The sequence below is a fragment of the Apiospora hydei genome (assembly GCF_038363865.1).
Source record: "Apiospora hydei strain CBS 114990 chromosome Unknown utg000007l_segment0_segment0, whole genome shotgun sequence".
Lineage (NCBI taxonomy): Eukaryota > Fungi > Ascomycota > Sordariomycetes > Amphisphaeriales > Apiosporaceae > Apiospora > Apiospora hydei.
Genome location: NW_027117366.1, coordinates 1,131,042 through 1,153,242, shown reverse-complemented (window position 1 = coordinate 1,153,242; position 22,201 = coordinate 1,131,042). Strand labels below are relative to the sequence as shown.

General features: G+C 53.4%; 3 protein-coding genes across 3 annotated transcripts; 2 read left to right on the top strand and 1 right to left on the bottom strand.

The window, feature by feature from the left end:
- Window positions 1-10,905: 10,905 nt before the first annotated feature.
- Window positions 10,906-12,218, top strand: PG997_009428 (methyltransferase LaeA; the record flags this gene model as incomplete). Its single annotated transcript, XM_066813743.1, has 6 exons — window positions 10,906-10,934; window positions 11,001-11,085; window positions 11,144-11,331; window positions 11,399-11,458; window positions 11,507-12,127; window positions 12,191-12,218. 6 exons carry the CDS (start codon window positions 10,906-10,908, stop codon window positions 12,216-12,218), a joined length of 1,011 nt encoding a protein of 336 aa, XP_066665705.1.
- Window positions 12,219-16,540: 4,322 nt separating this feature from the next.
- PG997_009427 (WD40-repeat-containing domain protein) lies at window positions 16,541-18,411 on the bottom strand (the record flags this gene model as incomplete). The annotated part of the gene is made up of 2 exons (XM_066813742.1): window positions 16,541-16,665; window positions 16,728-18,411. The coding sequence occupies 2 exons, from the start codon at window positions 18,409-18,411 to the stop codon at window positions 16,541-16,543; spliced, it is 1,809 nt and encodes a 602-aa protein (XP_066665704.1).
- A 980-nt stretch (window positions 18,412-19,391) lies between these two features.
- PG997_009426 (kelch repeat protein) lies at window positions 19,392-21,757 on the top strand (the record flags this gene model as incomplete). Its single annotated transcript, XM_066813741.1, has 2 exons — window positions 19,392-19,857; window positions 19,914-21,757. The coding sequence occupies 2 exons, from the start codon at window positions 19,392-19,394 to the stop codon at window positions 21,755-21,757; spliced, it is 2,310 nt and encodes a 769-aa protein (XP_066665703.1).
- Between the last annotated feature and the right edge of the window lie 444 nt (window positions 21,758-22,201).

Genomic DNA, 22,201 nt, shown 5'->3' with positions numbered 1-22,201 from the left:
CTTTTCTGGACAACGGGCCGTCTGTACATCTTGGACCTTAAGGGGCCTTCTAGAATCACAGCGCCTAAGAGGGCAAAGTGACTCTGCGGTCTGTGACAGGTAAGCGGTATAATACATTAATGGTTTCTTCGCAGTCTTGTGGCTGTGTACATCATAATCCGTGAAAAGCATTAGCTGTGTAACATATTACTCCGTCTCATGCTGTTGCCAGCACTGCCCCTATCCCGTTCCCACTCTCAAGTGCGACTGAAGGACCATCGCTTGAGCACTTCAGGGAATCCTCTTGTTTGCGATGCGCACTTGATCGGCCGTTGTTTGCAGTTCGGCACCGAGCAAAAATCCCAACCCGTTTGACCCAGACCATCTTGCCCTGGCTGATGCGCAGCACCTTGTTTGTGCCCTCCAGCCCAGGTACGGGACGGGGAAAGGGGTGGGTGGCAACGATCAAGATTGGATAGGGAGGGCGGTAGAGGAGAGGGAGGTTCAAGTAGCTTGATAGATGGGATTTTCTGTCAGCGGCGGTCGAGTGGTGTGGATGACGGAATGCGAAGAGCTCCCAGGTACACGTTTGGGACTTTCCTTCGCAGCTCCGTTGCGGGTTGAAGCGCTCTCGTTGGGACTCTAACATCAACATACCGTGGTTCTGGCGTGGAGTAGTAGTAGCAGTAGAAAAATGTTGGCCATCGAGTCATAGAGCCCGTGGTATCCAGAGGGCAGCCCCGTCGCCCCACGCTTCCGTACGCTTCCGTCACCTCCTTATCACACCCGCTCATCCCCCGGCCACCACTATCCAACCCCTCAGAAAAGACGCCATCTTGCGACGTACAATTTATAGCACCCGTCTCCCAATGAGACCGGGGTTCGAATACGTTGGTTATCATGAAGACAGGCGTTTCTATCACTGGCGACCAAGCCCAGCCTGATGTCTTTTGTGATGGCCACAAGTCTTGCTGAAGGGAACCCCATAGCTACTTTAGATCGCTGGCGAGCGAGCCAGATTATCTATCATCTGACCATGACTTATACATAAGAACACGTCTGCAAGCCCGTGAGCCATCCACAACCTTGCTGACTTCGTGCTCTTCATCATCGCGAATAGCTCCCAGTCCCATACCGCCACTTGCTGCTATCCATAAAAGAAACCCCTTCAGCGCGAAAACGGCAAGAAGCCTCTCGCCCTCGAACCAAAGCCGCTGACCCTTTTCGTCGTCATCCGGGTCCCCGAGGTGGGCACCGTCTCAGGCGTCATCGCCAGGACGATACATGCCCTGGACGGCGAGGTGTCCCATCTTAGCCAAGGACATCCCGGGCGTCACTATGACGGCGATAGTGGGAGAAAGACAGGAACAGCGATCGGGATCTAGTAGATGAGGGGAGGACTTGCCCACGCCTCCGGAAAAAAGAGATACCTGGTCGGGAGCAGCACGATCGAGACCCCAACGAGGTTCGATCCGAGGTCGAGAAGGTCATAAGGGAGCAGTCCGGTGGACTATGACGCCGGGCTGCCTTGTGGACATCATCGTCGGACAGAGAGACCGACGAAGATCGAGCTCAGCTGAAAGCAGCATATCGTATCTACCTGGCTATCTGGGAAGCCATTTCGATTCAACCACCCGCCTTCATATGTTCATAGTCAACACTCAACCCAATTGGGGAGTTTTCTTCTTGTTCAAATGTCAGGCCCTTGTTGTTCATCCTTCTTCTCCTTCCGACCTACGGCAGTAGGGGCCCTTGCCGGCGCCAAGTTGGGCAGGAACCTCGCGTACTCCTGCCCATACAAAGGGTGACTACAAACAGTGAGAAGGCCAACCAAGATGCCAAGTCACTCTGCGATCTCGATCTGCTGGACTCCAAACGAGGCGATCGATTCATTGGGTATCGTGAGGTCCACGTCCATGCTAACACCCTCCCGTGATTCTCTGCTTTTGTCGTGCCCCCTCCCCCCAGCCCTTCTGGTAAGTCGGCTAGGTAGTCCGTATACATGTAATCACCTGGCCTAATTATGTACCTGATCTGACACCTTCATCTTCTGGCCCACGTAGCGGTGGCAACTCCTTTTCGTATTCCCGGTAGTCACAGAAGCAAGATCTCTAAACAAGCTTATTCTCGTTGATCTCGCGATAAGCCCGCATTATTAGGTTTTTGGAACAAGCCATGTTTTGAAGTAGGAGATGTGTCTAGGGGCTTACTTGCTCGACTCAATGAATCTCCCCTGGTTCCGTCATGGCTCGTGCAGTCTACTCGAGTATGCCGGGGAGAAAAGAGGTTGCTTGCCCGGCCTTGGGAATCAGTCGAGAGTCTCAACCAGGTGGTTCGATTACCAGTAAGTACTGGCTCCCTCCGACCGGACCCAGGTTGCGGTCCGCCCCCATTGAGGCCCGACGACGACCCATCCAAACATGTCATCGTCATATGCAGAAGCAAAGTGCGTCGTCACAACTCAACTACGACCCAAGCGGGTAACCCTGGGCCGACGCCAATGGCTTTCTCCTCCCTCGCCCTTTTCCTTGTCTTGCCCCAAAAGTAAATTAACACGGAAAGCCAGCAAGACGCAGACGCACCGTGGAACCGAGTCCAGCTGCAGCGGTGGGTCGGCCGGCATATGCGGGCATCTGCGCTCACGGTGATTCGCTGGGTATTTTCGGCGACTTTACCAACCTGTCGGGACGGGGACTCCTCTGGTGCCACTGGGGGGGGAGGCATCGGATTGGTTATATCGCATATCCGAAAATTGTTAACTTGACCGCTCCCTTCGTGAGAGTACCGAGAGAGGCTGTGCCAGAGGCCAGTCCCGATCGACAGGTCACATTTTCCCTCCTCATTTTCCCTGGTGACTGCGCAGTCATACCATGTCCGCGACCCCCGATTCCGGGCTAGTCTCCGGCACTTATGTATGTGGCCTGAGAGCCGTGGATGACACCAAATGTATATGTTTCGTCATGTAAAAGGAGGGAGGAGAGGAAAAATCTGGAGTTGACTCGCTTGCCTCTTTGGGCTATTCCCGATGATGTGGTTCAGCGATATACTACTTACCAGCTAGCATCTTGTCTCCCCCTTACATTACAAGCCAAAGCTTGGCATCAAGGTCGTATTCCATGTCCAATGGCAAGTCGTCATATGGCCCGCCTTGCGAGGCGACTACACATTTGTGGCTTCTGGGTTTTCCTTTCTTCTGGGACCAGCATGTCGGGTCTACCCGCTGATTCGCTCCTGTTTCGGTTTTTGGAGCAACTACCCTGGAGGAAAAAGGGTTTGTTTGCTAGGCTCTGGTGCAACTGATTAGAATAAGCCATTGGCGAGTTCCGGTTTCACGGGAATGCTCGACACAAGCTACCGGGCGGTTTCTTTGGGGTAAAGTAGCGCGACCCGCATCGCCGGGTTGAATTATAGGGGCTTGAACATGGACCCTTCAATCCCTTCCACCCCTTCCACCACCCCCTCTCCAGCCTGCCGGGTACACACTTGTCAAGGAGGCTTAGTGCAGGCCCGTCCGATCGGATCACAGTCTGGAGACTGTTTGCTGTTGTTCTCGAAACCATTCCGTGTTCAGAAATCCTGAGATTCTGGGGGTGCTGGCATACAGGGCGGCGTATGCTACATCTAGCCAAGTATTCCTCAAATAGACATTGATGTATTGGGGCATGAATGTAGGGCCTTATCGGCTATTCAGGGCTCAATAAGCTGCAAATCAACAGCACATTCCGAGGAGGTCACCTGATTTGAACTTCGTTGTCTAGTTGTGACACCCCCGTTATCGAGCGGCCGGTCTGCCATTACATCTTTCCTGTCGTGTTACATTTCCATAAGTATAGACCCACCTGTGCTTGCTTGGAATCCGGGTGATTGTCATTCTTTGAGTCAAACCACGACCGACTCATCGGGCTTTGTGTTTCATTAAAGTGAGCACGAGTATCTGAGTTGTTGAGAATTAAAGGCTCGCTATAATGTTGCAGTTCCCTCATCCAATGCGATACGTCTTCCACTGACATGGGTTGTTGTTATTGTACGCGTGTCGACCAAGACAAGATGCAGCGTAAGGCTACCTCCATCGTAGATACGGAAAGGGGCGTTGAGTCCAGAGACTGGATCCCAACTGATTGGGCTTTGAAACAAGTACACCTTGCCATCTACTGACTTGCTTGGCTTCAGAAGTACTCTGCATCCTAGGGGACCCAGGCCATCGGTTCGACGAGGTACCTGTGCTCGTGCCGTGGGTGAGCTACAGCCCGGGGGTGGAAGAACGGGGCCGAGGCCGCCTTGTGCGAGCCATGCATGTGCATTGGAGCCGGCAGACCGAGGCAGCTGTATCACAAACAGTCAATCGTTAGTAATGTCAAAGTGTTGACCAATTTGCCGTCGTGCCTCACTTCTTCATTGAGATAATGGCACCACCCTTAGCCTAGCAATGTATTGCGGTCGGCACGAAATACTTAGTACACTAGTGGACGCATCGAAGGGCTCTCGGCAGGAGAACCGACGAACGGCTTTCAAGAGCTGGAGAGGTCGATGTGCTGGATGCTTTCGTTTGTATTAGCCCGTCGCAGTGGTTTCAACGGCGAACAGGAGGGAGGACATGGGAAACAGAGGGCAAGAGATTGCACTGCCGTGTACCCATACACAAGTCATTTCATGTTCCTTGCAATTCGCTTGATATCCCTTCCCGCTAAGTCTTCGGATCCAGACCGTCGGGTCCAAAGGATATTGGCTTGAGTAGGCGATGGTGTGGTTACAAATAGTGACTTGGATGTAGCGCTGGCCTGATGCCTGTTGCGATCCTGACTTGCCAAATCGAGTAATATCATCAAGCCCCCCAGCTAAGTACTCCCGCGGATGTACCCCGTCATGGTACACAGCATCCTAGTGACTTGAGAATCAAGGTGTAGTAGCCGGGAAAGGCCTATTTCGACGTAGGCTGGCCCTTAGCGTATCGATATGCCGTCGACGGTAGCCCATGGCTCCTGTCTATGGCCTTCCACGTCAGTCGATTGCCGTAATGGGGCTATTGTCGGACTGCAGCCGCCTTATCTGTCCAGCGGCCGAAATGAGATTATCATCATGTGTTGGCTCAGCCTCGGGTCACCAGTTCCCACAGAACCCTGTCCATGTCTTCCCGTTATGTGCCGGGAAGCCTATTTGGCAATCCAGCAGCACAGAAGCTGATGCAAGATACGCGCAGAGTCGCTTTTGAGATCTTCTGGCATATGCAGTCTCCCTTGAGCATGCTCGTGGCTCATGTGGGAGCTAGAGGCTGTATACAGTGTGAGCAGACGGTGTTCGAGTCTGCTCGAGCTGCCTGTTCCTGAAGGTTTCAAGTCGTAGGAACGTGGTCGCGGTTTCATGATCGTCCACAGATTCCCGCTGCTGCCAGGGCCCCAACTCCACCTATATGCAACGAGTAGCAGGGTTTGTATGCATGGAGTTAAAAACTGGCGAAATTCAAGATCCATGGAAAACAGTTTCTGGACGGAACAACCAAGACAGGTTCTCGGGCGAAACTTCCAATGTGCCTTGTCTCGCCTTATTTCTGGATCGCACTGTGAGTGCCCACTTGTAAACGCCTACCCGCTGAACTGCCCACATGCAGTCAGCTGTACTCGGCTAAGAGAATGAACAGTAGACAGGGGAGCCAATGGTGTGACAGTATTGGTGTTGCGGCTAAGCTGTACGTACATATTCACTCTTGTCAGGTTCAGCTTTGAGTGCTGGTAATCTTGCGTGAATATTCCAATGCCTCTCCAGGGCCTTCAGGGCGTTTATATTGAAGAGGCCTGCGAGAAGCGCAGTTCCTCTCAGCTCTGCGGCAACCCACTATCCATCAAGCGACGGTGAAGGTCCTGAGGAAGTGCCGGCCGCAAGTAACTCAGCTTTATCTGCTACTCACTTGCTGCGAGCTGGGCAGAGAGAAGTGAATGCCGGATCTGTCGGTGGGCGGCGCCCGACTAGGCTATAGCAAGTGAAGTTCAGCTGAGACCAGGTGGATGCCAAGAGTTGTGGTCCCTTGACGTCGCCAGTTCGACAGTACGAGGCTTTTTCTTTGGGTGGTGCGCGTACGTCGCATGCATTCCAGTGGTCGACCCCCGGTTGCATGAGATGCTCATGTAACAACGATGGTTGAAATGCCGATGCTTCGTCGCTTGCCCAGGATTGGCAGGTGAGCCGAAATACCCCGAGACACCCCGAAATAATTGAACCATCATGTCGGGTCGAAGGATGCACGGCGAATACAGTGGTGTGATGATTGTTGCTGGCATATTTGTCCTCCTTGAGAAGGGTTGGAGGTAGCAACTCGCTTGCTGCTGGATGTTCCAGCATGGCGATGCTGCAGAGGTCGGGTCGTGGTAGGTAGGGATCGACGCCCATTTGTCGCGCGGGCCGCCGTTCTGGTGACACAGGTACCCATCTCCGTACCCTCGATCAGAAAGTGGTGGAACGAGCACCGGTCAATCCTCAGGTCACTCAGGGCAATATTTCGCCGGGGGCGCCAACAGTTCCCAGGAGGGAAGCCATACCTTAGGTAGGTGAGTATGCGGCCATGTGAGGATTTCCGTTAGCCAACTGCAACAGTGAAGAAACCAGGGCCGACCATGGCATAGTACCTTGGCCGTGGTCTCTATCACTGTCTGGCGCTGAAAGTCTCAAGTGCTGTCTTTAATGGGCCAAACCATTTGCCGTTATCGAGGGACGATCAACAATAAAAGAGTGCAGGTGCCTACCTACATGTAAGGGCAAGTACCCAATGCAGGCAGGCATGAATAGGGCGTATGATGTAGACAGACATCTTTGATGGGTGCTTGTCTCCGTGTTGCTCACTCGCCCTCCCCATGCTTTCCAGGTTGGTAATGAATGCTTTGCTCAGTAGTCTTCCACAAGGGGCAGGCGGTTGAAGTGCGGCTGCCGCTTCCATCGCAGCTGGAACACATCCACATCCACATCCACATCCACATCCACACTCCTGCCTGCACTATGTAGTTCACACATCCTACACACTTACATAAGGGGGGTTGCCAAGTTCAACTACCACCGAACTAAAGCAATGCCCGTCATAGCGCTGGCGGAGTCTAGCCAAAAAGCGGTCTAGGGCAGGTATGCTATTGTATCAGTCCAGAAAGAGAAGGGCGTATCGGGCACTTTCTACCCTGCGTCATTGCGGCACTAGGCCAATTCGACCCTGACTCGTGACACAAGCAGTGTGCCATGGTGCCATGGTGCCATGGTGTCCCGCAGGAACTGGAGAAGGGCATGCAGATTAAGAAGAGATGTTCCCCATCGGCAATTTTCCGATTATGGAGACGGCACGGACCTGTAGTGTTGCAACCAACTGGATGCCTTCTTCAAGAAGCCTTGATCGGACAGGAGGCGAGCTGGCAAGGCTAGGCTGCTCGAGCCGGTGGGCATGGGCATGGACGGACATGGGAATCTGGGGCCGCCCTGATGTAGCAGGCAAGAGGGTGGTGGTGGCCTTGACCCAAACAAATCGTACGAGTCTGGGAACACGAGGCGGCAGGAGGAAGGGCGATAGAGTTAGTGGCTAGCAAGCCAGGAGAAGTTGATGTCTGAGCGTCTCCGTAGATTGCACGTTGCGTTGTGGTGCCGGTGAGAAGCATTCGGGAACATTTCCACGTACATACGCCAGACGTACGTACCTCATCAGTCCATTTCTGCTTCGAGACCCATGCTTCTTCACGTAGAAGTACATACCGAGCTACAACCAAATCACTGCAAGCACGACCTATCTCGTGTAGCATAGACCTGTAGTTGTAGCCCTATAGGAGCACACGCGGACGCAGGCCAGTCTAGAGACACTGGGAGGGCTTTTCAGGATTAGGTAGGCCGGTAGGTACATGCCTTTGGACGGTAATAACAAATGCATAAGAAGGTGGTCAGGAATACTGGCCTGAAGGCGGGTTCTGGCTTGGATGTACCTCCAAATCCACCCGAAGTTCAAGCGCGCTCATTGGTTCCCGACTGGCTGGTAAGCTAGTTGCCAACCAATCACGGATGAGCTAACTCGCTCAAACCCGCTTATATCCGTAAATCGTACCTGCTCTCAGCAATTGCACAGGTGGCTGATTGGATGTAAGGTTAGGATTGGAAGTCTGGAGTGTGCATATGTAAGAAGGGCCTTGGAAGTCTTCTGCGCACAAGTCCGACTTTGCTTGAATGGCCAATGGCTGCCAGCGCAAGGAACCTGGATGGTAGCCTGTTGGATCGCGAGAATATGAGGCCAAAAGCATGGTCAACCACATCAGCCAGCCATTTCAGGTTACAGTATCCGGCCAGGACGAACTCGGCGTGCATCAACTACGTGTCTTGTCTTGCTGTCTCAGTAGCATTGGCCTATCCTGATCGATGATTCTTAATCAACCGGCGACAACTGATACCCAAGAATGGTACGTTTTGGCGCTGACCGTCTCTGTATGAAACAACGAGCAGCAAGACATATCCAGTATTAATCCATCAAGGGGGCTTCGTCGACTCGCTCCAGTCGGTGTGTGGATTTGCAAGGCGTAAGCGCGAGGCAGCGCGAGCATTATTGCTCGGTTAAGAAGTTCTGCTAGGCGCACTGCCGCGGCCATTGTTTGCTCCCACCCTGGTTACCTGCCACGTCTGTTTGCTGTCCCCTGTATTAGGCACAGACAGCGGGGGGTCCCGAAGAACCCCCCTCAAAGCGCGCGCGCACGAGAGCAGATTGGCGTCCTGAAGCATGGAACATGGAACGCGGAGCCGAAGGAGTCGGAAGCTCTGTACCCGACACTGCAGCGATACTGCAGCGCAAACCTCACCGTCCGACCATCTCCAACTGGCGGTAGACATTAATAGAATAGAAACGGACTTTCCGGCCTGCTGCCTCATTCAATCGAGCTGAACAGACTTAACCAGTAACCAGGGTGAATCTCGCAGTTCCTCCGCGTGTTCCTACCAAGATACAAATTGAGCGCGCAGAGGCAGTCTGGAATGCGCCTTGGTCCTTTTGGTGCTGAGCGGGACCAGGCTCGAAGCGGTGTGGTACATAGCACGATATTGTATCAATGTATGTACAAGTATGTTCGATTGAATGATCCACCCCAACGCCAACAGGCCAATTGACAGTTACATATGACGAAATAAGTTCAGTCGCATGAAGCTCAGAGCCCAATGCCCGAGTTGATTCGGAGGAAACCAGTGACTACTTGCTGAGGTCGGAGCTACATGCATAGTAGTATTTGTTTATTTAGGTGTATATGTCCAGGGTAGGTGGTTCTTGGCATTGGTCGTTGTAGAACCAAAACGCCGAGACTACCTCGGGAATACAACGACGATAGATCACTCAAACGACGCCAACAAGGACGGCGATGGCCAAGTCGGTTGCTTCTATATCGATAACGACATGACCAATTTCCAGAATATGCAATGTCGCGGTACGTAGTATGACCTCTCGATATGAGAATGGAACGTAACTTAATTGTGGAAATTGCGAGGGAATTCTTGCTCAACCACCGAGTAGCGACTCTATCTGGGAGCGCATTCGAGGGGCTTTTCGTTCGTGGACAAGAAGGCCACCCAGAAATGGCATCTGCCCCGATTGATTCCTGTTCCTGGACAAGGACGACGTGTTTAAGTCGAGTCGGGGACAAGAATGAGGGACAGAGAGCAAGCACTTGCTTGGGCTGAGCTGACGTATCGCGCATCATCGGACAACGCATTTCGGCGGTTGGTTTCTCACTTCAAGCAACCCAACCTGGCCTGAGGCCTGGAATGACACGCAAGCTGTATGTTGTCTACCTAGTAAGGAAGGGGTTGCTATGGTGGCCTGGCCGCTGCTCATACTCATATCACCACCAGCGAGTTACACGCGAGCGGGTGGTCGCATCGTTTAGGTCCGCGATAGGTCCCTTGCTGGGGCTGAGGTACGTCAAGCAGGAAGGCTTCAATGTTGGGGACGCCCGCGACCGAAACATCGACTCCGGAAGCATGGACGTAAAGCATGTTTGAAGCAATCCAATTCCCACGCAGCTCTGTGCATCTCGATTCACTATTCATCGGCCAGAAAGGAAGAAAAGAACGTCTGTGCCCTGTATACGACTTGGAAGCAGTGGTGGATGGTGATGGTGGAAGTATGGAAGTACCCAACTGCTACTGCCTACTTACCTACATGTTAAGTACCTGGTATATGTATATACCCACTGCCTACATGGGGCAGGTGGACGTTGTGAACCCTGCGCCCAAACTTGCCTAAAAAGATCCGTATTTTTATTTGAACAGATTTATCGCCTACTTTGTACCTGAGGTTACTCTGCTCTAAAACCCGAGCTTAGATCAGTGCCAGGGAAAAGAAGACCAGGGGAAAAGGAGCCCACATTTCAACAAAAGCAAAGTATACCTACCTACCTCCTTATAGCACATTTATTAAAATGGATAGCCCCTAGTAAACACGTTGGAAATGATTTGCATGTAGGTAGGTGCCTACATCAATACTTGTTCCTGTCTAGCGAATGGCGGAGGCCCACAGCTACAGCACATTGGACTCGCATATAAAGTACTTCGAGAGGACATGGTTTCTAGGCTTGCAGGCGTCTTCGATCACGTACAAACCCCAAAGTCTACCTAATTTGCCGTCCAAACCTTACCTAGCTTTCAAGATTTGCCTCTGCTTTGCGACACCCTCCCATCGACCCGCCACCAAAAAACACCGTTGTTTCGCGAATCAAACCCCGCCACCACCACGCCTGCAAGAGTCTCGTCGACTATCCTCCTGCGTTTTCAGGCTTGCCATCGTGGCCCTCTTCACTCATTCGTATCTCCGTGTCGCGGAACTTGCTCCGAACTCCATCGGCGCGTTCCGGGCAATAACCTAAGGACAGCTCAGCCTACCTGGCTCGGGGAGCTTCACAGAACTGGCGTCGGCGACCTCAGCTTCCTGCAACTATGGCGACCAGCGGTAACACTCCTCCTGAGTATGTTGCTTCCGCAAACACCACAGAAACAGACTAGTGAGCGAATACCAACTTACTCTATGACAGCATATTGGCCTTGTCCAGGTCCTTCTACGTGGAGAACAAGCGAGGTTATGGATCTTTCGGTGACTGCCCTTTCCCATGCGACGATGTGAGTCCTTTTCCCGCCCTCCAGGATCGAAGCGCATTCGCAGACTGACTGGCCATAGATCGAACAAGATAGACAAGATATACAACACAAGTTCTTCACCGTCACCCGTGAAGATGAAGACCAGAAGCCAGGACGTGAACCACGCTCGGTGAAAGGTCTTCACGCACGGCGCCTGCTGTGCAATGGGCCGCCGAAGATTCTTGATCTCGGCTGTGGCACGGGTATCTGGTGTATTGACATGGCCGAGTATGGGCATAGCCTCCCCCACATCTTCAATCGGCCAAAGTTTCATCAACTAATGCTATCCATCCAGCCTTTACCCTGGTGCGAGTATTCTTGGGTGGGATTTGAGTATGAGGATGCAGCCTGCGAAGTATGATTCCTGTCAATATCTTCCAATACTTTGCTAACACAGCTCTAGCATGGCACTTGGCATGCAATTCCAACCGAGGGATATAACAGACCCTACGTGGGATCTTGATCCGAACTCGATGGACCTTATTCACATGCGCCTGCTCGGAGGCTGCGTGGCTGACTGGCGCACCGTATACCAAAATGTTTTCAAGTCAGTCAAAATCCTCCTTGCCGACTGGAAAATAGCACTGACGGCAGATTTAAGGCATTTGAAGCCTGGTACCGGGCTTTTCGAGCATATTGAGATCGACTACCGTCCTTTCAGCCCTGACAATAGCTTGCCCGAAAACTCGAGCATCGAGTATTGGATGAGAGAAGTGTACGGGGCTTACGAACAGTACGGGAAGCCTTTATTCCCCAAAGATGATCTTCCTGCTCTGCTCCAGCAGCTTGGATTCGTGGAGATTACACATCAAGTACAGGAGATTCCATATCATCCCTGGCCCCAAGACGAGCGCCTCAAGAATATCGCACGATGGTTCAACCTTGGCATGCAATCAGCCATCCCCGCGATGTCAATTGCGCCGTTGACTCGCTATGCCGGAATGACTTTGGATCAAGTCGAGAAGCTCAACGCCGAGGTCAAGCGGGAGATTTGTATGCGGCCTAAGAGGATCTCATGCCGAATGTGAGTATTCCTATCCTTCTTCTTGGATGAGTAACCTTCTGTGTGTACTAACCGTAAGTCAAGGCATGTCTGGGTTGCAAGAAAGCCATAATTGCAAAGCCACGTGGCAGCACGTTTTTCCCGCTTTCGTCATGGCAACTATAAGTGTGTACGCATCACAGCCCAAAACGTCGCCTAGGTTGCTGTTTATTTTTGCACAGCCACTTCAGGAAGCCTAGCCGGCAATCCTAAAGAAAGGGCCCTTTACAATGCTGGTCATGGCAGCACGAATATATGTCCTTCAAGCTTTGACAAGGACAGCAGAGGCTAAGCTATTGTCGGGGCCATTACAAGGAGCCAAAGACCAGCGTGGTCGTTAGTGCTATGAGTTCAATATCGACCAATAAGGACCCCACTGCTCAATCTTGTCGCATCTTCAGATGTTCCATTGATCCCATCGAGCCAGATTTCACTTACTGAGCTTGGCAGTTCTCGAAGGGTTTGCTGCATTTTGGCGAGCAGGTACTGGGCATCTTCAGCTCGTGGACCTCCATGATGAATGTCTATCTAGGGCCGAGATTCTGGCAAATGAGATGGGCGCATGCCGGTGTCTCCTGCAAATCCAGGCAACGGCGCCAAGGGTAGCTTCTTCAGAGATTGATGCTACACTTGCCCCTTTTCACGATTAGCGTGAACGGGGTTTCTCTACAGGGCAGACCTAACCTGGCCCCCTCATCTCGATTGTTCACGATCGGCTTTCCAGGCACCCCTGCAGGCAGAAGTAGTCGCGCAAAGACGGGGTCTCTTGTCAGGCCACGAGTTATGAGGCTTGGGAGTGCCGAGGGATGTGTTTGTTCGAGAGGTAGAGACACATGGGAAAGAGTTGGGCATGGATTAATCCGGCTGTTGTCATATCTGATGTTGTATCGGCCGAGACTGACCATTGACTGGCGAGAAAACTGTATTGTTTGTTTTTCCAGAGTTGGGAACCAGATTTGGCGTTTGGAAGCCGGCCTGCAGTTGTGGTCTTGCTGGGGGCAAGACCCTCGGTTGGCCTTCATGATCACCTACGACGGCCTGATAGCAAAGCAAGGCCATGATCAACAACGATCAGAAAGGTGGAAACGCCAAGCCAAGACGCTTTTCTTTTTTGAATCTCACCTTGATATACTTACCATTGCTACCTACCGCCCAGGTGCTATTTACCACGTCACCAGACGTCACCATGCACTCCCGTGACACATCATCGACAATGACTTGAGCAGTGGTCGGTCTTCAAAGGGCCTTCAAAGTAACGTTTTGGCCTTGCAGGTCATCACACACACATACACACATACAAGACCAGCTCCAGGGAGGCGGCCGGCACCCCTGAAGAATGATGCTAGCCGCCGTCGCTCGGCTGCTTTACGCGATACCCACCTGGCAGCCCTGTTGATACGCAGCGCCCTCGTTGGCGCCGAGGACCCAATGAAGCGCTTTGCTCGAATTACTTATGTACAAGACTGTCATATGACCTGCTTCGAGGGCTGTCTGAGGAAACCTCGCCCGGGAGTGAAGCCTGTCCTATCCCCGCAATCATCATCGCTGAATTGGCTGAAGACGAATCACGGATGGACGATTCCCCACCCGCACTTACCCAGACCGTCGGGACTCGGCGGCCACTTAATTTCCTTGCGTGATGCCTCTGCTTGCAGCAGACAATGCAAGGACAGTTGTCAGTCACGGTGTCGTCCCTCTCGTTAGGCTTCCCTGTCCTTCGTTTTATTCCCCTCTTGGGGCGTCTCAGCTACTCTTAGATGCCTAAAGGTGGTTATGTGTTCTTGCCAACCCCCTTCCTCCAATTTCCGTGTAGCCGCGTGCTAGTCACCGGATGGGAATAGGGGGATGCAAGCGATCACGGGTGGGAGACGCATGTCTTACCTCCAAGATCCCGTTGTCTCACTCGGGCCGGGGGTAGGTCTGACTCTCGTCCTACCCAATTTCCATCGTTCATACCCAATCTATTTTGTTCCAACACGTGCGGATGGGGCGTAGAAGAGGGGTAGGGAGGGCTTACTTGCGATGTCGTACTCGGAAGGACGTCCCATCATCCTGCTGGTTCTTCGTTCAGTCCTATCAGCCAGGATCGTGGCTTCGGGCTACAACTCCACCCCTTCAGTACATACACCATGATCGAGAGAGTAAGCAAACAAGATGCGTCCACGTTGCAATAGCAACAAGGGGCTCGCTGACCTGGGTTATCACTTTGCTCCGTCCTTCCATCCATCCATCCATCCTTCTGACCTCAAGCCAGCCCCAGACGACAGATCGGTACGAGTGCATGCACTCTTGATCATGAAAGAAACCCCGGTTGTCGCTTTGGATGAAGATGGTATCCTTCGGTACCACCCATCCAGCCAGTTCGATGCCCCAAAATGGTGTTGACTCCTTTCCCCCTTTTGCGACACATGGGATCCGCGGATGTCGTGGCAATTGGCTGCGAAATGGCACGGCTCGACCGGTAAGGATATCCAGTCTGGTGATTGGTCTGATGGACGTTATCTGTGCCCAAGAGACACTGACCGAAGCAATATAGATGTATGTAATCATCTATCCGCATTCGGTATCAGGCAGGAGGTCGCGGCAAAAAGTACCGCCTGAGAAATGCGACGGTACATGATATAAAAATGGAGGGGAGGTTGGCAAGAGATTTATTTGTTTGCTACAATGCATATTCTCTCCTCCTGGACGTAGATTAAAAAAGGAAGAAAGGGGAAATGGATACGCCAGGGCGCGCACGCATTGCATGATGGCTATCGGGGAGTGTCGGCTTCGGCCTGTCCTCCCCCTTCTAACCCTCCTTTATTTCGAAATCCACCTATTATATACTACAGCTACCTGCATGGTTGCTGGTTTCTGATGCATCTACGTTACGACACCGGTTGCGTGCCGGTCTTCTTCGGCTTTCCCCCTTGGGTCGTGAAAAAGGGATACAAACAAGGGAGGTCCGAAAGGCAAAAGAGGGCGCCCGCCCGACATGTCCTTCCCGGGGAAGCAGTTGCCACTGCACATCCGGCTGCAGCTTCGGCAAGCCCGGGGATTGGGCCGCCGGAAGAAAGTGGAAGACTTGCGCCTGCGCCTACTGCGCCTGCTGCGTCTCTTGGTTTTTCGGGTGGTGACACACACTTCCATGTCTCTCGCGCGTGATGGGGTAGACCGACCGCATGCTCATATCATATATTCTCGTTCACCCGCATACGCATACGCGGACACACCACCCGCATACACGCAACGTCGTCTCTCCTTATGTGACGGCGTGTGTCGCCAAAAAAAACACTACTCAGCCCCATGCATGACTGCAACAACAGCAACAGCCGAAAAAAATGACGTCTGGTTACATTTTCATTGCAGCAGCAGTCAGCGTACATACCTATAGATTATAGGATGGACATGCAAGCAAAGCACAAGCGAGCGATAAGTCTGAAATCTCATGTCATCCTGCATCCTGCCGTAATGCCAAACCACCAAAGCAGACCGCCAAGGGAACGAATGAGCCAGTACGTCTGTTTTATTGGCCGCAGTACCTGTTTGTTTCCTCGCTCATATAGTCAGTCTACGGGCGTATGGCTTTGAGAGAAGCCCGGATGTTATCAAACCTTGTGTGCCTTTATTGGCTGATGAATACATCGAAAAAAGAAAAGGAGCAAAGGGGAAGGAAAGTACAAAATGAGGGAGGGTGGGAAGAAGGTGGGATGAGAGGGCCAGATTGTTGGCCACACTCACCGGATACCGTTAATCCTCTATGACTTACTTCTTCGAGTAAGTGGCATCGACTGTTATTTTTACCGGGCGGGGAGCCAACGGGTAACATACAGTGATGATAGATATTAAGGCTGCTGCAGACAGGTGGTGTTTGGGGACATTAGACAGTCTCCGGCAGCCGTAGATCAGACACAAGGACACTACAGCGTACTTGTTATATAGCTATATAGCATGGACTGACCGGGCATACTCCATACGAAAATCATGTACAAGAAAGACACTAGCACTTCATTATTATAATCTTCATTGCTATCTACGGGGTTACGGTACGGGAAAACCTGTTCAGCAGGGGAGGCCATCGAGCCCTGTGTATGTGTATGCATTGCATTGTCCTCAAATTTCCCAAAACGCCCCATGATTTATATATACATACAAGCAATCAAACAATCTTGAACTCCAATGGATGGTGGTATCTTTGTGCCCCTCGGGGCGTGCGTGCTGTGCTGCGCAATAATCGTTTCTCATGACCAAGCCAAAATCGGGGCTGATGCTGTATCCCAACTCCTCGCTGAAATGACTTAAGACCTGAAACCCGCAGTACCGGAAATGCCAGAATGAAACCGTAAATACCTACTGTTGTTCTTTCTGTTGACGTGGGATCTGACATTCACACTTATTCTACCGACCATGGTCTTATCGGATAGTCATTTGCTTGGTCATCTCGGCCTTGCCCGAGGAACCGCTGGCACCGCCAACACCGGCAGAGGCGCCGGCCTTCTTCTCGAAGACCTTCCAGAACTTCAAGCTTTCATCGGCAGCTGGTCAAATACGTTAGCAAGGGGGTCACATTGTATAGGCGTGGGGGTATCAGCAAACCTACCGGCAGTGGCAAGCATCTGGCCATCGGGGCTGAGACAGCTGTGAAGGACACGGCTCTCGTGAGCAGGGATCTCGACGTTGCGGACCAGAGTCGGGTAGCTCCAGATGCTCAGCGAGTTGTCGGGGAAGCCGCTGGAGCTGACAATCTCCTTGTAGCTCGTGCTCCAGCGCAAGCTGGTCACCTGGGAACCAGTGTCGATACTGTTGACGCGGGCACCAGAGGTGGTGTTCCAGAAGTGGATGTGGCGATCGTACGAACCACCTCCGGTGGCAAGGAGGTTGGCGTTCCAGGGGCACCAAGCGAGGGCCTTGACCGCAGCCTTGTGGTTGGTCTTGGTGAACTTGGGCACGACTAGGGACCGGGCATCCCAGATCGACACCAAGTTGTCGTTGCCTCCAGTAGCCAGCTGGGCACCGTCGGCACGCCACTCGAGGCCACAGACCTCGGAAGTGTGGGACACGAGCTCGGCAACCTTGTGCTCGGCGATACGAACATCGTGGTTGAAGACGAGGCCACTGCGAGCACCAGTAGAGAGGAGGTGCTTGTTCCAGCCCATGACACCAACGCGGGTGTCGTGACCGAACATGCTTCGAATCTTCTGGCCCTCGGCAACATCCCAGATCTGAACCTCGCCAGTTCCCAGACCAACGCTGACGTAGGCACCGTCACCAGACCACTTAACGCTGCTGACGTAGGTATCAGGGTTGGTCTCGAGCAGGCAGCTGACGCTACCCTCGTCGGCGGACCAGACGTAGACGTTGCGCTCCAGACCAATGGCGACCTGGTTGCCGCTGCTCCAGTCAAGGAGGTTCAGATAGTAGTCATCGATAAGACCCGGAGCATCGAGGACGCGCTCAGGAGCAGTTGCGACGCGGCGACGGAACTGAGCCGGGGCATTGGCGGCCTTGAGAGGTCGGTTGTACTGCTGTCGGAGGTCGATGGGCTTGGACGACTCCGGGGGAGCAGGCTTGAACTGCAGAATGCGAGTGTTCAGGTTGACGCCGCAGGCGTTGGCGAGTGAGTCTTGGTATGCGACGTTGTTGGGCGAGGGGCGCGAGTACGAGGTGGTATCGTCATCGTTGATGTTGAGGCCCTCGAGGGCGGCGATGGCTTCGTCTGCGGCTGTGGAGAGAACAGCCGAAGACTCGCTGGTGAGAGACTTGGGTCGCTGCTTGTCTTGGACGTCGAGCTTGCCCGAGCCAGCGTTGGAGATAGCCGAGCTGTTGCTGCGGTTGGGAATAAACCGGTCGGCAGCGTATGTGACAGTGGTCTTGCTCGTCTGTTGCTTTCGGAGGGACGCCTTCTTAGACTTGCCGCTAGCTTTGCCCGTACCGACGAGGGTGAAGTCTGAGACGCCGAGCTCGAGGGCTTTGCGGGGAGTGGAAGTCTCGCGGGCAATGTTGGACTTGCTCGACTTGCCGGACTGCTTGGGCGAGTCACGGTGCGACCTTGAAGAGGCCTTGGCGAAGTGTGAAGACAAGTTACCTCCGTACACGGACTTGGTCGATGGACGAGTGACGTCACTGGACTTTCTCTCCGGGGTGAAGGGCGATGAGCCGATGTTGGAGGCAGTGACTTGGCGTTGGCGGGGCGAGGGGGTCAGGGGCATGCGGCCGCCAGCGGTGCGGGAGTTGAAAAGTCCCGTGTGGGACTTGAGAGGGGTGGTAACTACGACGGATGCCATGTTGTATGAATGGTATCGGAGTTGTGTGTGTGAATGTGTAGAGTGAAGAGTGAGTATGGGCTCCGACGAAATCGAGCGAGCTCCAAGAGACTCAAGCTAATGGTTCCTGGAAATTGTTGTTGCAGTGTTAGTAATCTGTCGTGGTTGTGCTCGATGAATCGAAGGCAGCCTTCACGAAGAACGGCTCTCGTCGGCAGGGCGATCAGATGGCTGGCAGGACAGCGATGAGATCTAGCGGACCGAGATCGGGTGGGCTTGTGAAAGGCTTGGACGGTTGACTTGACTCTCTACTGGAGATAGAGAGCAGCAGGTTGTGGAGAGTTTCAGTAGGGTGTGAGGGAGAGATGTTGTATGTAGCATGAGGGAGAGAGAGTAATGGTCATTCAAGGAGTCGGGATGGTGAACTTATACGGCAATCAAAACAAGATTCCCCTTCTGCGCATCCTGACCGGGCAACCGCAGGCGGCAACCGACCAGCAACCCAGCCAAGTGGGGGAAGCAGCCACCCGCGACCCGCTCGTCATCCCTTATTGTGGCTGGTATTCCATGGTCTGTGCGCTGTGGCTCCTGAACCCTGACTTTTTCTCTGCCTAGCGCCTAGCGCCTAGCGCCCAGCGCTGACTGGCGACTCGACTGGCTGCCAAGCCCGGCGCGACTGGAATCAAATCAAATGCTGCTGGCAAATGGCAAATGGCCTGATCAGATCACAAGACAAGGCTACTGACACTCTCGTGATAACGTAACTCAAAAAGTCCCGCTGCATCTCCCCAGCCTCGACCGACACCGACACCGACACCGACTGCACTGCGGGTCCGCGCCTTCTCGTTCTTTATACGTACCAGACCTACGTTCCGCTACTCAACCCAGTTGGCGCTTTCAGCATCGTCTGTTGCTTTTCTTCCTCGACCCAACGCGATGCCCGCATAGGCATCTGGACAGCCGCGCTTGCCTGCCTTTCGAATCCCCAACACCGACCCGACATGGACCAGCAACCAGGAAGTTGCCAAACGTCCCTCTTTGGCGGTCCTCCGGCCCCGACCCCGGCCTCGGCCCCATCGTCAACATCGACTGCCCTCGCGCTGCCGCCTCCCCAAGTCCCCGTCCCTCCATCTGCAGTGCCATCTTTCTCCCCGATGGCCTCCAACGCAGGAACCCCGGCTTCTGTCGCCTCCTCCAACAACACATTCGTCATGCCCAACTCCCCGATAAAGAACCGGGCTATGATTGACGGAAGCTATCGGCCAAAAGTCACAAGGACCCTTGGTTCGCGCCCGGCATGCCTTGTCAACGCCTCCGTAACCTATTGCGGCAACAACCATATATACGCCTTTGGCGGCTTCGACCAGTATACCGACGAAGTCTACAACCACGTCCTGAAGTTGGATCTTATTAGCCACCAATGGAGTCTCGTGGATAACTTTGGCGACATCCCGGGCGTCAGAATGGGTAGGTCTTGTCCAACTCGCAGGCTCTGTATTCACCCCGCTAAGACATGATTGCAGGCCACACCGCGACGCTATACCAGGGCGACAAGCTGCTCGTGTTCGGCGGCGAAAACGAGCATCGCACCTACCTCTCGGATCTGATAGTGTTTGATCTCAAAACGGCGCACTGGATGCAGCCGCATGTCAATGGCCCTGTACCCAAAGGCAGAGCCCGCCACGCCGCCGTTCTGCACGAAGACAAGCTATTCATCATCGGTGGTATAACGGGCCATGACAACTACGTTCTCGACGATATCTGTTACCTCGATCTCAAGACTTATACATGGTCCAAATCCTGGCGCTTTGTAAGCCGATTCGATCATTCCGCCTACATCTGGGGTGACAGGCTGTGGGTCTTCGGCGGTCTCAGCGAGGATATGGACAAGACTGGTGATCTGTGGTGGCTCGATCTTAAGGGTAGCCCTGCATTTGAAACAAGTCCTCATATGGGCGTGTCGGACAGGCACTCGTCTATCGGCCGGACGACGGGCTCGCCACGCCAGCCGTACTCTATCAGCAGCCCCACGGTCATAGGGGCTTCAGGCTACGCCGCTAACTCTAGGACGGCACAAGTCAACACCCCTTCCTTCCAGCTCAAGACATATGCCCCCATGGCACCTGGGTCAATATCGGCAATGAAGTTCGTCTCTGGCGCCAATGTTCCGTCGCAAGGCGCTGGGAGGCATTTCCACATCTATTCAGCAGGAACGCTTCTCGACTTTGTAACCCCAGCAGCTACTATAGCCCCGAAAGAATGTTCCTTATCTTCGCTTGACCTAGGGGCTTTGCGGTGGCAGAAGCTAGCCGAAGGACGGGAAATCTTCAAAGCTGGGTACGACTGGCACTATTGCACCATGAACGAGGATGGTACAAAGGCCTGGTTGCTTGGCTGCCCCAAAGACAATTCAGGCCATGACATGGTTCCTGCCGTCTCTGAAGAATACTTGAGCGACATCGTAGAAATTGATCTGAGGCGATATGGTTTCCTGGGGAACAATGCCCCCGAGCCCCGAGCTGAGTCATCCCGGCCGTCCTTCCAAAGGTCGCAAGAACAACCCTCCAAGGGCTTAGGATCCGACCTTGCGAAGCTGTTCAACCGGCCGCCCGAAGAAGGTAGCGGGACTGATTTCGTCATCACAGCTCTTGCCGGAGACTATGAGGATGATGATATGATGAGTGCTGGCCAGTTCCGGGCCAGTGATGTTCCCGCCGACCAGAACTGGCTCTCCCCGGATGCGCCGACATCACCACCTATCTATGTGCACAAGCTCATCCTTCAAGCGAGGTGGCCTCACTTCGCGCGCATGTACAATGCTCAAATGGCCGAATTCCACACCAAGAAGATGCACATTCCCGAGCCGTACAGCGTAGTGAAGGCATTTCTCAACTACTTATATACGGACAGCATTCACGCAGACGACGGCGTGACCGACCTTGCCGACGTCGCAGGATTGCTCGTCATGTCAAATATCTACAACATCCCCCATCTCCGCCTCCTATGTGTCAACAGGCTGGCCAAGGAGCTAGACGTTCTTCACGCCTGTATCATCTGGTACTGTGCAGGCCTGGCCAACGAGGAGTGGTTGAGAAAGAGGGCTGCTTCGTTCTGCCTTACGAACTGGGGAAGAATCGTCCGTACGCAAGGCTTCCTGCGACTTCCACGCTCGGCCCTGGTCGAGTTGTCCCAGGAGATCGACACGGAAGGCCGCGTCATTGGCGGAGAAGAGCTGGAGTATGTCGATGGAAGCTATGGGAATCGGTTCGACAACTCCAGCATGTCTCGCAAAGACAGCATGAGCAGTGAGCGCACACAGGCTCTGCCGTCCGACATGGACGACTCTGAAGGCATGGATCTTGCTTAGTAAGCCCATCGCTCTTGACCCCGGTAACAGGGAGGAGATCTGACAGATGTAGGCGCTACCCCGTCAATAGAGGGGTCGTTGATTTGACTCACAGGTCGTCGAGCGGGACCGACGGTGAGGGGTAGAAGAAGGGTATGATTTACATGAGCGGTATGAGCTACGAGGGCTTATGCATGGCAGACATGCGCCATTGTCTGAAGACAGCCCATATCTTTTGCTTACGACGGTGACATTTAGCTCGGAGTTGGGAAAAGGAATTTGGCATATGCGGGGTGGTTCACATGTTCATCAAAGACAGGCGACGTTCGAGAATAGGGGTCCTTATCCACATGATCGTGTATTACTACTAGTTTAGCACCGCCAAGATGGATACACAAAAGTGCCGCTTCCTGCTGGTTTCTGGACGCACTGTACAGTAGAATTATGTAGTTTAGACGCTCGACC